Raw genomic sequence first — 15,570 nt, 5'->3', positions numbered from 1 at the left:
CTCGTCCCCTGAATACCAGTCACTGTAGTTGTTATCAGGCAGACTGTATATACTATTATTCGTATATGAAGAAAAAGAAATTTCGGAATAAATCATTATACAATTTACTTAATCATTGTTCTATTTTTATGAAAGTCGATAAGGTAATTTGGAAGAATATTTTTTTCTGAAGATTTGACTACTTGAAACACATGATTGTTATATGGTTTGTATAAAAAAAAGGATAATAATAGATTTTTCTACTCAAGTTAGTAACTAACATAAAAATCTATGAAATAAACATGTTACCACTTTTTTTTAATAAACCTGAAAGAGAAAATAATTGACTTAGATTTTGTGTATAGATTTCTAGAATGATAAGGTTAATCTCAGTGGTTAAAATACTAAAGCGAAATACCATATTTCTATTAAAATAGTTTAGTTTTGTTGGAAATAATATTCACAACAGACAATGAAATAATCTCATTTAGATATTAGATGAAACATCGTCTAAGGGACTATAATTATGTAAACATTTTGATAAATTTCAAAAAAACTCATATTCTATAGTAAAGACCTAGTGAAAATGTTTTATTATTCAGTTACAAATAGACGAACAACCTAGTTCTAGTATATTTGATTTGAATTTCACAATGTTTCCAGTTTGTTGTGCTGAAAAAGTGACTTGACGTTAATTTCATCTTATCAAACTACTATAAATTGTTGGACTATTGATCTTAATGGACAGCTTGGATGCATCTAGACGATTTGGAATTCGTAGATGACCTATGACTTCTATCCAAAACACAACAACAAATGCAGGTCAAGACAACCACTGTGGCAGAAGCCTCTACAACAGTGGGCCTCAACATACATAAGGGAAAAATTAATATCCCAAAATACAATATGCAAACCATCAAACCAATCACACTCGATGGAGAAACTCTGAAAGAGGTGGAAACCCTCACACATCTGAGTAGCAGTATCATCGATGAACAAGGAGGATCCGATGCAGACGTAAAAGCAAAGATTAGCGAAGCAAGGGCAGCATTCCCACAGTTGAAGAAAACATGAAACTCAAACACAACTGTCAACCAACATCAAAGTCAAGATATTCAATACGAACGTTAAGATAGTTCTACTGTACAGAGCTGAAGTGTGGAGAACTACTACAACTATCCTCAAAAATATACAAGTATGTATAAACAGTTGTTCAAACAAGATACTCAATATCCGTTGATTGGATGTCATCAGCAACAGCATAATGTGGGCGAGAACGAACAAGCTGCCAGTTGAAGAGTAAATTAGGAAAAAATGTTGTGAGTGGATAGGAAATACATTACGGGAATCATCAAACGACACCACGTGGCAGGTACTAACTTGGAATCTTGAGGGGAATGTGAAAAGAAGAAGACCGATGTAGATATAGCGCCGGAAATTGGAGGCAGACATGAAAAGAATGGATAGTAGCTGGAAAGGAATGTCCAGTATAGAGTTGGACTGAGTATACTGGCGGGTGGCCTGTGCTCTTCTATGGGTGGTAACAGGCGTAAGTAACAATTGATCTTAGCGCATCATTTTTTCTAATTTTGTTTATTTCTACTATGTGGTCTTGGAAGCATTTCAATAAGTAAAATCAGTTATTTGAGAGGAATGTATAATAAGTTATGTCTATCTAATTACTTGCTAGAAAGAAATGATTAATTACCAATATTTTCTCTAAGTTAAGTGATGTCTGTGAGTGTAGGCGTTTTCAAATCTCGAGTTAATTGATATTAGGGTCAACAAGTATGCCTGATAATCCCCCTTTAATTCTATGGGTATACAAACGACTCTTAAAACCAATATCTAAAAGTAACTGAAATTTCTAATATTGTTTGAGGTTGATGAGCTGTTAACTTTTTGTTATCACTGTCTGTAGTGTTGTTTTCTCGCTGTGCTCATCCATACTAAGTTTCCGAAGTGGTTATCAAATTTCAGCGTCTTCATTCATAACAGAACATTCAAGTAAAAATATATCTTCATATTCAGTAAACCATAAATCAAGTATAAGACCAAATCAGAAAAGTGAGAAGTATAATGATGTTTAATTATTTACAAGAGTATTTATACAATAACAAGGAAGAAATTACGTCACAATATCACCGACTTTTCTTCCTGCAACTTGACAAGCTCATTGAACTGGAAAAATACAAATCAGGATAACTTCAGGAAGGCTAACATGTTATTTTATTACCTTGATGTCACACAGTATTTAATGAGGTAATATGGAGAGCAGTAAGTACTGTTGACTATCATGTCATGAATTAATAGATTCACTGTTAACCAATAAGATCAGTTTAGAACACTCATTGACGTTTTAAATGGATTTTGTTCATGTTACTTACTTACTTACTTACGCGTGTTACCCCCAATGGAGTATAGGCTGCTGACCGGCATTCTCCAACCCATTCTGTCATGGGCCTCCCTTTCTAGCTCTATCCAGTTCTTGTTTATTCCTCTCATATTGGTTTCCATTTCTCGGCGTAATGTGTTTTTTGGTCTTCCTCTTCTCCTTTGACCTTCAGGATTCAATGTGAGGGCTTGTCTTGTGACACAATTGGGTGCTTCCCTCAATGTGTGTCCTATCCACTTCCAGCGCTACTTCCTGATTTCTTCCTCCGCTGAAATCTGATTTGTTCTCTCCCACAGTAGGTTGTTACTGATAGTGTCTGACCAACGGATCCGAAGTATTTAGCGTAGACAACTGTTAATTAACACCTGTATCTTCTGGATGATGGCTTCCGTAGTTTTCCACGTCTCCGCCCCATACAGTAGAACTTGACATTTGTATTGAAAATTCTGACTTTGGTGTTGGTTGACAGTTGTTTTGAATTCCAGATGTCCTTCAATTGTAGATATGCTGCTCTTACTTTGCCGATTCGCGCATTCATATTTTTATAAATGATACTGCCCAGATATGTAAAGGCTTTTACATCATCCAAAGCTTCTCTGTCAAGTGTGATTTAGTTGGTGCATGCTGTGCTGTAACAGAGAATCTTGCTTTTTCCTTTTAGCATATTGAGACCTACTGCTGCTGCTACTACACTGATCGTTTTCTCCTGCATTTATTGTTGCGTGTGCGATAGAAGAGCCAGATCATCTGCGAAGTCTAGATAGTCCAGCTGTTTCCTAGCTGACCACTGTATCTCATGCTTTAATCATGTTAATGTGTGTGAAATATTTTTTAAAGTGCATTATTTTGTTAGATAAAGTGGTATATTTCAGCTGATCAGTTATGCTATTTATATTGTACTATTCGCTTATAATAAGATTTCATTGATTATCCTGATTTGTTAATAATCATGACTCGATCACGACCAAGTCAAATGACTGATCATATACCTTGCAATTTACATGTTTTTTTTTGTTTTAACACTTTTTAAACCTACTTTAACAGATTGGTGAGATATATTCTTGTAAAAATGATGGTATGAGTTCCACCGAAGCTATAAGTGAAAAAGAATGAAGACGCGAAATATTGTAGGTGACGATTATTATAATTATTATCACCAATATTTACAAATGTAACACTATTTTTTAAAAATTAAAATGCATGAAAGATACATGTTCTTTGATCAGGTATTCGTCTGACATATATGTCATATATCTGCCACCCGTAAACAAGTATCGCAGGTATGATGTGATTTTCTTATCTAGTGATAGCAACAACTCAAAAATACAATATTGTAAATATCTTCCCTACTTATTATTTTGATACACACCAAATATCATTAAAATTATGGATAAACAAACAGGCAGACAAACAAACAAACAGATGACTAAAAAATAAACAGAAATTAACGACGATAAAGTGTAAATAAACTACCATTAGAATAGGATGGAGGTAGAGAGGAGCAAAAATGAAACTGGAAATACACACTACCAATTCTAGCTGATTATACTTTTCAAAATAAACAACGATGCATTATTATGAACAAAACATTAATACTGAACTTTATTTGAAAATGGTAGAAAAAAAGTCAAAAATAGAAAACAAGCAGCTCAAATAAAGATAAATCAAACACACATAGAAACGCATAAAAGTGATAAAAGGGTAAAGCAAACAAACTGAATAGATCATCTTATTTATTTGTCTTTTATTCTATTTTCTTTCGTGTCCTGTTTAGTTGTTTGCTATATAATCTACTAAACTTTAATTTCAATTATTTCTGTTATCACACTGAATAAAAGAATATATATCAAGCATACACAATGAGGACGTGAAACCGCTTAGCAGTAGTTAATTTAGAAAACGATAGTAAAACTAACCCATTTCATTTCGGCAGTATACTAAAACAAAGAAACCATCCCTATAGTTTACAACAAAAAAAAAGACCACAACTTAAAAATAGATAAACAACAAAAAGAACAAAATTAAAACAAGAGAAAATGAAATCTACTCTATAAAACATGGAATTAATTTTCACCCAATATTGATAGCAGTAGTTAGAGCAAAATACGGTAACTACCAACAGCAGTATTAGTAACAGTTATGGAAGTAAGTTTAATAGTAGTGATTTAAGTAGTATTAGTATTAGTAGTAGTATTAGAAGTAGAACAGAAACAATAATGATGGTATGAGCTTTAATGTTATATGAAAGCTAATTGAAATCAATAAAAATTTGAAATAAACTAATATGAAATTAGAATGAATACTTAACACAACATATAGTAGTATCTTCAAAACCTTGACTTACAATAAGAATTAACAAAATAGGCAAAGATAATTTAAACTATTTTGTAGGTGAAATATAGCAATCTTTTTTCTAAAAAATAGAAAAGTGAATTGAGTTAAAATGAGAAAATGGATTGGAATAGTTGATTATTATATTGATATTTCTACTTAAAGGTTTAATAAAGGATTTTCTTCACTTATTTCATTGATATAAAGCATGATGGATTATGGTTGATATCTGTGGGAATATGCGACTGTTTGCAATTTTTATTCTGATGGTGAACTAACTTCTAGATTTTTATTCGTTGATGATGATTCTTCTGTTGTTAACTCTCCACAATCTGCGGTTTGATTTGTTTGAGCAGCTAAAATAAATATTATCAAATGAAAACATTTATTAAAATGAATAGATTTTATTTAGTGTTTTAGTGTTTAAAAATGTCAAAAAAAAGAAAGTTTATAATCAAATATATGATTATGAAAGTGAAAATAGGCGAAATTCAAACGGTCAAGAAGAAGTCCTTGTTCATGAGTCTACAATTCAGAGGGGATGCAGCTAGCGAAATACTGACTCAGAGATTACGCAGATCGATCCAAAAATCTTTCAGCGCCGGTGAACTACATTTAGTGTTTTCTACACGTCCAATAGTGATACCGAGGCTTAAAGATAAAGTACCTAGAATGACCACCTCATTTTGTATTTATCGGTTCGACTGCTCCTGTGGAGCATGTTATATTGGTCGAAGTTCTAGGAATTTACATTTTCGTGAACACCTCCCAGCGTGGCTAAGCAAAGGTCTGATGAAGAAAGTAAACAGCTCGATACTGGCCTATTTAGTACAAACTGGTCATAGTGCCAGTATAAACCAATCCTTTCCAATTATTTATAGGGTCAGTAATTTTTTGCCTAAGCTTGTCAGGCTTAAAGTCCTTCAAACGGCGGAGGCAGTAGCCATCAGGATGAAGAAACCGGAGCTATGCGTACAGAAGAAATATCTTCAACCTTTGCTCCTCCCTTGACCAACCACAAGGCCAATTAATCAATAGTAATCTTATCTATTGGATGACCGAATTTGACTATGTACTTACGACCTTTTGTAATCAAATGTAATTGTCTCTTTTATCTTTATTCACAAATGTTTGTTTTTATTATACTTTTTATTATTATTATTATTATTATTATTATTATTATTATTGGTTAAATATCATTATTAATCCTCCCTAAACATGATTCATTCACTTCGCATTGATCCCTCCTTATTACGCCTTACTAATTTTTCACACAATTTAGTCTTTCACTTGATCGAATTGTAATTGCACTATCATATCTCTCTCACCCTATCTGATCCATATTTATTTTGATCACAGATCTTAAATTTTCACTTAACATATATACAGATTCAAGTTAACATTCTATATGAGTCATATCAAAATAAACAATTTTGTTCTATTTGGTTTTTGACAATCCTAAATTTACATGCTTTAGACGATGTACTTTGCCTTTAACCTGGCCATTTTTTCGGATTATTAATTTGGATATATAATTGTAGAACCTGGAGAGAATTTATCGAAAAGAATATTCTTCGTTCAAATATCAGTTTTTAAAAAAAAGTTATTATCAGACTATTTCATTTCTTATTATTTAATCAAAACCAGATTCCGAAATTGTTGAATAAATGTGTGATCAATAGACTTTGAAAAATCTGGCATACATTATGGAGTCCAAATTAGCTGAGTTAGCCATTAAACTACTAGTATAAGTTTCACTTAAGCCTACTACAGAAAACAGAATGAACTTACTGAACTAATCATGATCTATTGAAATAGGCTATTGAATAAAATTGTAAACCTATTGAGTTCATGTGTAAAAGTATCCTTTGAAATAATAAGGTAAATACAAAATTTTTTTATACTTTGATAAATCCTTGTAACTTAGTACATTTAGATAAAAACTTTTGAACAATCAAAAATTATAAATTTATGAGATTGATAGATTCAAGGTTGATGTATCACATCCATATCCATCTATATGTTTAGAAAATGAATAAACGGGTCATAAATGTAAATTTTCTTTAGTATTTCAAACATGTTTTTCTTTGCCGATGCCATACAAGATCGACGTTTATAATCATCCCTTTTCTTAACACACACACACATGCCCACACACTTGTTTCCGTGATAGGTTCTATTTGATTGTTTCGATTTTAATAAAATCTATTTCCAATATCTTGACATTTATCTTAAATATTTAAACTTTTATACATCTCAGCATAGAATATCGAACGAGATAAATAAACGACAGTAATATCACGACTGATAAGATTATCATGTAGTTTATTTTACTGATTGATACAGATATTTTTTAACCAGTTAATATAAGAGTATGGGACTTATGTGAAACAATACAGAAATGTTTTATTATGGGGTTACTACTATATTGAGTAAAAAAACGTATTATTAAATGAAATAGCCAACTGCGGTCATGGAATTAAGGTTTATTTAACCATACTGAAGTATGGTTATTTTCCAAAACAAATTACCATCAATGTGTGTTGAGGACGTTAGATCTCTAGAACTCACTTGCAAAATGTCCTAATTTATTAATTTTATTCTGGAAATTTGAATTCTATGTTTTCGCGCCAAGAAACACTTAGTTGACCTCGTATTTCCGGGTGCTCGTAAAATATATTCTCTAAGCCTAAAGACTTCTTGATCTACTTAGCAGGGCCGGGGACAACGGATTAGAATAGCCTACCGTGTCAATGTGTCTTTGACCTTCGTTCCGTTTACCGAGTAAGGCGAATTCGCAATAGCATCAAGCATAACAATAAGGTTTCAATATGGTACTTCACTATAATACTCTAGCAGTGATTTGAAATGCAATTCAATATGGTCTTCCATTCTAACTTAGAGTTAGCTGTAAACCTCAAGATATCACACCACGAAGTAAAACACTCTGAACAGTTTGAGATTTACTCCATATATACATATGTTATGTTTACTGTTATGTTGAACTCATCATTCTTTATGGATATTATAATAAAAGGATATTACTACGTATACATATTTGCTTGCAATTACTAAGTAGAGTTACTTGTAAATGGATTGAAACGCAATAAAGTTTGTAATGCTAATATTATAACTTGAGTTTCCATGTGAACTCAAACATACCTGTCCGATAAAATAATGAAAGATGATATGTCAATAAAATAATCTACATCACTGCTGATCGAAATAATGATAGGAGCATTATCAAAGTATAATGGGGTGCGAGCCTCAAACTTTCAAGATTGGTCACTTCATGTATGTATATATAATTTAGTGAACGAAAATTAACATTGTAATCATATAGGAAATGAGCAATTTATGCACTTTCAGCTGTTTTATGAATATTATCTAATACAAGCAATTATTATTAGTATACATGCCTAATAAATTATCCTGATTTTCTCCAAAATGAAAAATAAAGAGAATTGTTAGATATTATTTGTTTTGAAACTATGTCCCATTCACTTACATGAAACAATACTAGATTCAGCATCCATAATACTTTTTACAGATTCAGAGATCACTGTATCATCTTCTTTTGGCTTATCTACGATAAGTGGATTATCCCTTATTTCTTCATTTGAAAATTCTGGTTTATTCTTGGTTGTTTCATTATCATCAAAATTTTGTGTTGTAGAAACAGATGCAGTAATAGGTAATGAAACTTCTATAACAGTGGAAACAGAACTTGATTTTCGTCTGTTTTCTTCACAATCATCATCTTCGTCATTTTCTTCTTCTTCCTCTTCTTCCTCAACAACTTCTATATTAGGACCTGTCTCTTCTTCAATTACTTCAGCTAACACTTCAGCAGATGGTGGAGGAGGAAATGGTTCAATATCTTCACTGCCTTCACTTGCTGATGTTGTAGATTCACAAGGTGAATATGGTCGGTTGCTTACGTCATTTTTATTAGTTTCCCCGACGATCTGCATCGTTCTATCACCGTATGCACTATTGTCAGCTGTAGCTACAGTATCAAATAGATTTTCATTATTGTCTAGTATATTGGGAATCCTGGTTCCATCAAATTCTTTGTCATCATCTAACATCACTTGTTCTGATGAACTATATTCAAGACATTTATTTACAGAGGAAAGCAGTCGACCTTGACCATCATTATCGTCAATCTGTGTAGACTTCGCAACAACCTAACCATAGAGAGAAATAAATCATTGTCACCAGAAAGCATTGATAAATAATGACTGAAAATTAATCATAAACCAAGTGTTACGATATCCATTTAAACTCGTCTTATTGTAGAACTAGAAAATATATTCAGATACAATTAATTTCTAGTTGGACATAAGATATTGGAATATTAATCATGGTTACATCATAATCAGCAATCCAAATTTTAAACTACATTGAATAGTCGAGTGAAAAATGGATTTATTCGTTTACAAATGTCGAAATCAAAAATTCAAAAGTCAGATCAAATCTTTTGAGCTTTACAGTAATAGGTTTTAGTCATGACATAGCCCTAATTTTCAAAAGAATACGAGAGGAAATCTTGAAAATAAATAGTATGATAAACTATATGGCATCAAAAAGTGACTAATGGTTTTTTAAAACATGTTGTTCCTTGCAAAATAAATCTAATAAATTATTCGATATGTATTATAGTAAAACGATAGTAAATCTGATATTTTTTCTTCAATACATACTGTTCATAATATCTGACAAGATGAAGCATATTAAGATGATTCGAAGGTTAAATATGTATTTTGGTATTCTGGTAAATTTTTGTAATGATTTACGAATAAGGACCGTATAATGTTAATAGTATAATGATATGAGAATTCTAAGATCGTATGGATAATAAAGTATCTTGTGAACATCGGAAAATGTCATTTCTAACAGACTAAAAGAATTAAGGTTAAACTTTACAAGCAATATCACCTCTTTGGTTAGTAAAATACGAAAATTTACTGAAATATCTTTGAACTAAGTGGTTGAATATAAACATTTTATCATGAATTATTAAAGTTGTTTCAAGTGTACTGTTAATCATTATAATAATAGTAGTAGCCCGTTTTTATAACGGGCTCCAATTCCGAGATTTAAATGTAATTAGAAAAGAATTATTGAGAACTATCCTAAGGTTTTGTTGAAGATTATAAGAACACATTGTCTGTAGTCTTAATGAGATAAATATATCTAAGAGATTTGAGCACTTTTCATTAGATGCTGTAGTTAGCAGGATCACCATTGAGGTTTCACCAACATAATTGTTTCACCATCAAAGCCCTTAAAGCTTAAGATGAATAGGAAAAATAAATCATTTTCAGATAAAGAGGGAAAATGTTATAAATTTTAGAAAATGATTTGTGTAAACATATTTTCAGTCAAAAATGTACTGTATTAATGTTTCAGCTTTTGGTTTTGAAGGTCTGCACGAAAAAAATGAATAGCCATATAATAAACAGATCACGATTTAAACTGAAACACAAGAATAAACTTGTTTGTTGGTTGAAGACAATCAAACTGAATGCCTGAACATAGGTTTTCTGCTGTTTGGCACTCACTAACAAGATGAACCTAAAACTGTGAATATAATTAAGGCCCATATCGAATAACTCGGTCAGTGAAGTCATTGATGGTTTTCGTGGATTTGAATCTTAAGTGCAGCACTAGACACGTCGTGTTGATGAGAACCAACCTGAATAAAACGTACGTCTAGGTATTTCTTTAGTATGTTCTCACCTGCTTAAAGTTGAACAAATAGTACCAAGATGTTGACTACTCAGTCCAGTTGTCAGTTTACCACGTTTATTTGACAGAATCCTATCAAACCTAAAAACATGGTGATTTCATGTTAAGTACTATTCAGAAATTATTTAAGGCTTACTTTAGAATGAAAATTTTAACATTAATATAAAACTAACCTCATCCAATAAATCAATTGCTTGCTTAACCATCAGATCAGATGACTCGTCAGTTCGATCGGTGACGTGCGAAAGTATATAATCAATAGGGGGTGGACATGTTGGTGGAATTGGAGGTAGTTCATTTGCTTTATCACCAGTTAATTGTATTGACTGACTTTCTTCAATGTGCTTATTTTCAGAAATGTTAAGATTTTCATAAACGCTTGAACTCTAAAAGATAATGAATATATATATATATATATATATATATATATATATTATATATATTATATATATATATTTAACGATACAAAATATTATTTTCCCTATATATGTATTTCTACCGGTCATGATAACCACAGATTATTTACTAATTATAATCAAGGATTTGCTTCCTATCAAAAATATGAAAACTAAGTAGCAAGATGGATTGTATAAGAATACCAAAATGAAATTAGGCTTGTTTTTTTGTGATAATTAGTGAATAAATGCCAATAATTTTGTTTCTATGTACTGAGATAGAAAGTGTGAACTACTGTTTTTCGATTCAGTGGTCTAAGTGTATATAGTGCTCGCCACGAGAAATAAATCTTATAAGATCAATCCAATACGAGTTCATGGGCGAGTATTATATGTAGTGCCAAACAAGGGACAAATCATCTGTCTAGTATGCCCCAGATTTCAGTAATATTTTAAATAACACTAATTTCAAAAAAAATATATTTGAAATTGGTTACAATAGCAGCGTTGAAACTATCAGAACTAATGAATTTAATTAAACCGATATTAGCTGAATATGAATTCTAAATTTATTTATATCAGTGGTCAATGTTGCTAAAGTAATTTTTTGTACATATATTCCATCAAATGGATAACATGCTCTCATTTATTAACGTATAGTTTCGTTCTCTTTGTTTACAAATACAATTTCATGTACTAAGTTAGAATGATAATTAAATGTTAGATAAAAAGGAATGCTGTCTCATTAATTTCTTCATTTATTCTTTAATACAATAAGTTAGGTAATTTCAGATTGGACAAAATTATGCTTACTTGATTTTTTATAGCCAATTGCTTTTCCTCATCGTTAGACAGATGTTGAGAACTGGATGACTGATCATTATCTTGTTTTTCACTAATCACTTCTAAATTACACTTGGCTATATTTGGTTCTATTGAATGTGAAGGTGTTGGATGAGTAGATTGATAAATTTGTTGTTCAGATTCAGTCATTATTAATGTTGAAGAGGCAGTTGTAATTAGTGTAGAAAGTTTCGTAACATCAGATTGCTCATAGATTAAAGATTGTTCACCATATTGATATTCAATTGCTGCTTTATTGGTGATGATTAAAAGGTTATCTAAAAAAAGTTATATCATGAGGGTACAGTAAATAACTGTATTAACAAACTTGTCAGTAATATTTGATAACCTAAGTAATCGTTTTTACTACTTAATATAATTAAGGATTAAAGAAAAAAGCTTTCTTAAAATCGTTTGGTAACTACTAACTAATCTTTTCGAAGATGGCCATTAACTGATTGGTCGATTTTCATCTGTGATTAAAGGTATATTACACATAAGTTAATGATCATTGGCAATTACTGCCGTTCATTGGAAAAACGAGCAACTAATCGATGAAGAAAATTTTTAGTACGGATTTTATTCAGAAGTTTATGAAAAAGAAAGACATTGGCAACGAAAGCATTCTGACTAATTGATAATAAATTGTTTGTCAAATTAAAAAAAAATTGGAATTACATGTTTGTGAAATTATTTTTTCTACTTGGTTTCATACAATGTGTGTAATATTTTTAAAGAATTTCGATCATAAAATGTTGATAAGCCAATTAACTAGCACAAAAATACATTATTTAAAATAACATAGAAGTATTATTGAGTATTTAACAAGTATAGCAGAAAACAGTGGGCATAAGTAAATGATATTAAAGTCGAGATTTCACCTTTCACATTAAAAAGCTATAATTTGATAAAAGTCATAATTAATACGTTGAGCAATAGATGACTGCCAATAATTGAAACTTACATGAAAAAATTGGTTCATGTACTTTGATTTGTCAATTAATAAGAAAAATGTAAAAAAAAGGTAGACTTATTTTTTCTTATATTGTCCATACAAAGTAGCATTTACATCACTGGATTCAGGCTCAGTAGTCTAGAGGTTAAGGGCCTTGTCGTGGTTCTGAAAGTCCAAGGTTCAATCGCTAGTGGTAGATCCCGCTTCTGAGTAGTCTCATAATTGGATGAAACGTGCGCTCAATTCCTTCAGTTTTTCAGTGTACATGTAACTTAGTTCAGTTCGTAATCTTTAAAAAGTTGAAAATGCTGGTGTTGTAAATGTTTTGTTGCATGCTTGCTTACGTACTTACTTATGCCTGCTACCACTCGTGGAGGACTATAAGCCACCAAGCAGTATTCTCTATCCAACTCTATCCTGGAAAATCCTTTCCAGTTACTAATCGATCTTTTCATGTCTGCCTCCAATTTCCTGCGCTGTGTGTCCATTGATCTACTTTTCGGTTTCTCTTCAGGATTCCAAGTTAGCACTTGCCTCGTGATGCAGTTTGGTGATTCCCATAATGTATTTCCTATCCACTCTCAACATCTTTTCCTAATTTCCTATTCAACTGGCAGCTGGTTTGTCCTCTCCCACAGAAGGCTGTTGCTGATGACATCCAATCAACGGATATTGAGTATCTTGTTTGAACAACTGTTTATACATACTTGTATATTTTTGAGGATAGTTGTAGTAGTTCTCCACACTTCAGCTCTGTACAGTAGAACTATCTTAACGTTCGTATTGAATATCTTGACTTTGATGTTGGTTGACAGTTGTGTTTGAGTTTCATGTTTTCTTCAACTGTGGGAATGCTGCCCTTGCTTCGCTAATCTTTGCTTTTACGTCTGCATCGGATCCTCCTTGTTCATCGATGATACTGCTACCCAGGTATGTGAAGATTTCCACTTCTTCCAGAGTTTCTCAATCAAGTGTGATTGGTTTGATGTTTTCCGCAGTAAAATACGAAGTTCAGCGAAGGGATCTCTTTTCAACGAATTTATTATCAAGCTGTACAATCGTATATATATGAAAATGTTAAAGTACTAATTCCGTGAGGAAATGTATATTTTACTAAATTGCCAAGTAATAATATGTCATTCAATGCATTTTTAGAATGTGTTCCATTTTTTAGATTCAAGTAATTTTTGATTCATCAGCAAATATTCATATATCGGGTATAGTTTCATTCTCTCAAACAACAGACTTTAATTTTTGTATACAGAAGATTTAACTTAGTCTTTTGACAGAGATTATAGTATTTTTTGTAATCTACCTATGGGAAAACGTATATATATATATATATATAGTAAAACGTTTTATGGAAGGATAAATAATAAGGGATTGCAATAAATTATGAGAGGGGTAAGAAATGTAGCCTGATAAAACTGATAGAAAACGTAGACATTATGATTTCCATTAAATTATAAAAGTTTTAGTTTTCGCAAAATACCATAGTAAGTCTGCTAGGCGAAAATAGTTTCACCATAATTCTAATTAGAATGAAGAATCCATACAGACAAGTAGTTTCCTCCTATTGATTTCTTTTATTTTCTAGGTTTTCCATACGGTAGCCGAATATTTAAACTAGATCTGGAGGTCACTTAAAAATTGTCGTGATGTTTAAAGTTAACTTATGTAACGATATGAAGACCTCAATCATTAAAGTTGGATCCGATAGCTATAGCCTCAAGGTTGTCAGAAAAACGTCTTGCTTTAAAAGTTGTACAATCTTCAAAATTCTCTGACTGGGCAAATGAAGAAAAAAAAGCCATAATTGGCTAGCAAAATCAACAACATGTAAAAAGGTATTTAAACTTATCAATATTTTGAATAAATCAGAATGCAATACACGTAAATCCACGGTTCACAAGTGTTAACTCCATATCGTTATAAGTTATAAATATTATTAATACCATGCTATATGATTGATTATTTTTTAGTCTCAATGGCAATTAGCGCTCATACACCTGTGCAAAAACATCTAATTGTATAGAATTTTATTTAAATTCAACAATCCTTACAAGTTATCCAGTTAGGTTTTTATTTAGCCTTTACGTTAGATCCCTATCCTACGCTTTCTATCATTTGTCAATATAAAGCAGATCAACTTACCAGTTATACTTGGTTCCTCTTCTTTATAACTAGTAGATAAACTTGACTGATCAATCTCCAGCTGGTCAGATTTTGGCATTTCATTTAACTCCTTAGTAGTTTTCTGGTTACCGGTTGTTGTCTCATTTGATTCATGATGACCACTATGTTTATGCCGACGATGGTCGTGATGATGCTTATAATTTGCTTCATACTTTGAACGATGTTTTTGACCTTCTTGGTGTTGTACATCCTTCCTTTTATGAGACGAGCTTGACTCTAATCTGTCACCCATTGTTTCCGTAGATCTAGAAATGAAAAAGACATTATCAAATGAAAAAAAGAGTTATGAACCAAAAACAATTAAACTAGCAATTTAAATGGTCTTATTCTTGCTGGAAAGCGCTCTAGGTTGTCGGAAAGAGTAATCCACTTTGACCATTTAGAGGTTATCTCCCACAGAGAAACGCCAAAAAGGTGTAGTTATTATGTTTACTTCCATGTGAGTTTAAAAATTCAAACAACTATATGGATATAGTCACTTTTGAGATACAATGAGAATTCGTAAAACACACAAAAGAAATCTGTCAATTACTAAAGAAGAACAGTTACTAGTTCTTTTCGCTTTCATTGAATTCATACTGTACTGATGATTGATATGTATAATTGACAATAACTGCTTAACGCAGAAAATCATTGTGTAATAAATTGTACCAAACTAATTACGGACATTGTTAAGATAAATCTAGATCACTGTATCTACAATAATCCCGTGTATTACTTTA

General features: G+C 31.6%; 2 protein-coding genes across 2 annotated transcripts in view; both read right to left on the bottom strand.

Moving 5' to 3' along the window:
• Positions 1-705: 705 nt before the first annotated feature.
• Positions 706-1,709, bottom strand: Smp_135200 (hypothetical protein). The gene has a single exon (XM_018789655.1). It carries the CDS (start codon positions 1,429-1,431, stop codon positions 1,057-1,059), a length of 375 nt encoding a protein of 124 aa, XP_018655076.1. The 5' UTR covers positions 1,432-1,709; the 3' UTR covers positions 706-1,056.
• A 3,254-nt stretch (positions 1,710-4,963) lies between these two features.
• Positions 4,964-15,570, bottom strand: part of Smp_135190 (hypothetical protein) — a gene marked incomplete at both ends in the record, with an annotated part of 48,653 nt that continues 38,046 nt past the window's right edge. Inside the window, 5 exons of the mRNA XM_018789654.1 lie at positions 4,964-5,061; positions 8,214-8,895; positions 10,633-10,845; positions 11,668-11,975; positions 14,807-15,093. Coding sequence (XP_018655075.1) covers positions 4,964-5,061; positions 8,214-8,895; positions 10,633-10,845; positions 11,668-11,975; positions 14,807-15,093 — 1,588 coding nt within the window. The remainder of the gene's footprint in view (positions 5,062-8,213; positions 8,896-10,632; positions 10,846-11,667; positions 11,976-14,806; positions 15,094-15,570) is intronic.

The sequence above is a fragment of the Schistosoma mansoni genome, chromosome W (assembly GCF_000237925.1).
Source record: "Schistosoma mansoni strain Puerto Rico chromosome W, complete genome".
NCBI lineage: Eukaryota > Metazoa > Platyhelminthes > Trematoda > Strigeidida > Schistosomatidae > Schistosoma > Schistosoma mansoni.
This window is presented reverse-complemented; position numbering and strand designations above follow the sequence as displayed.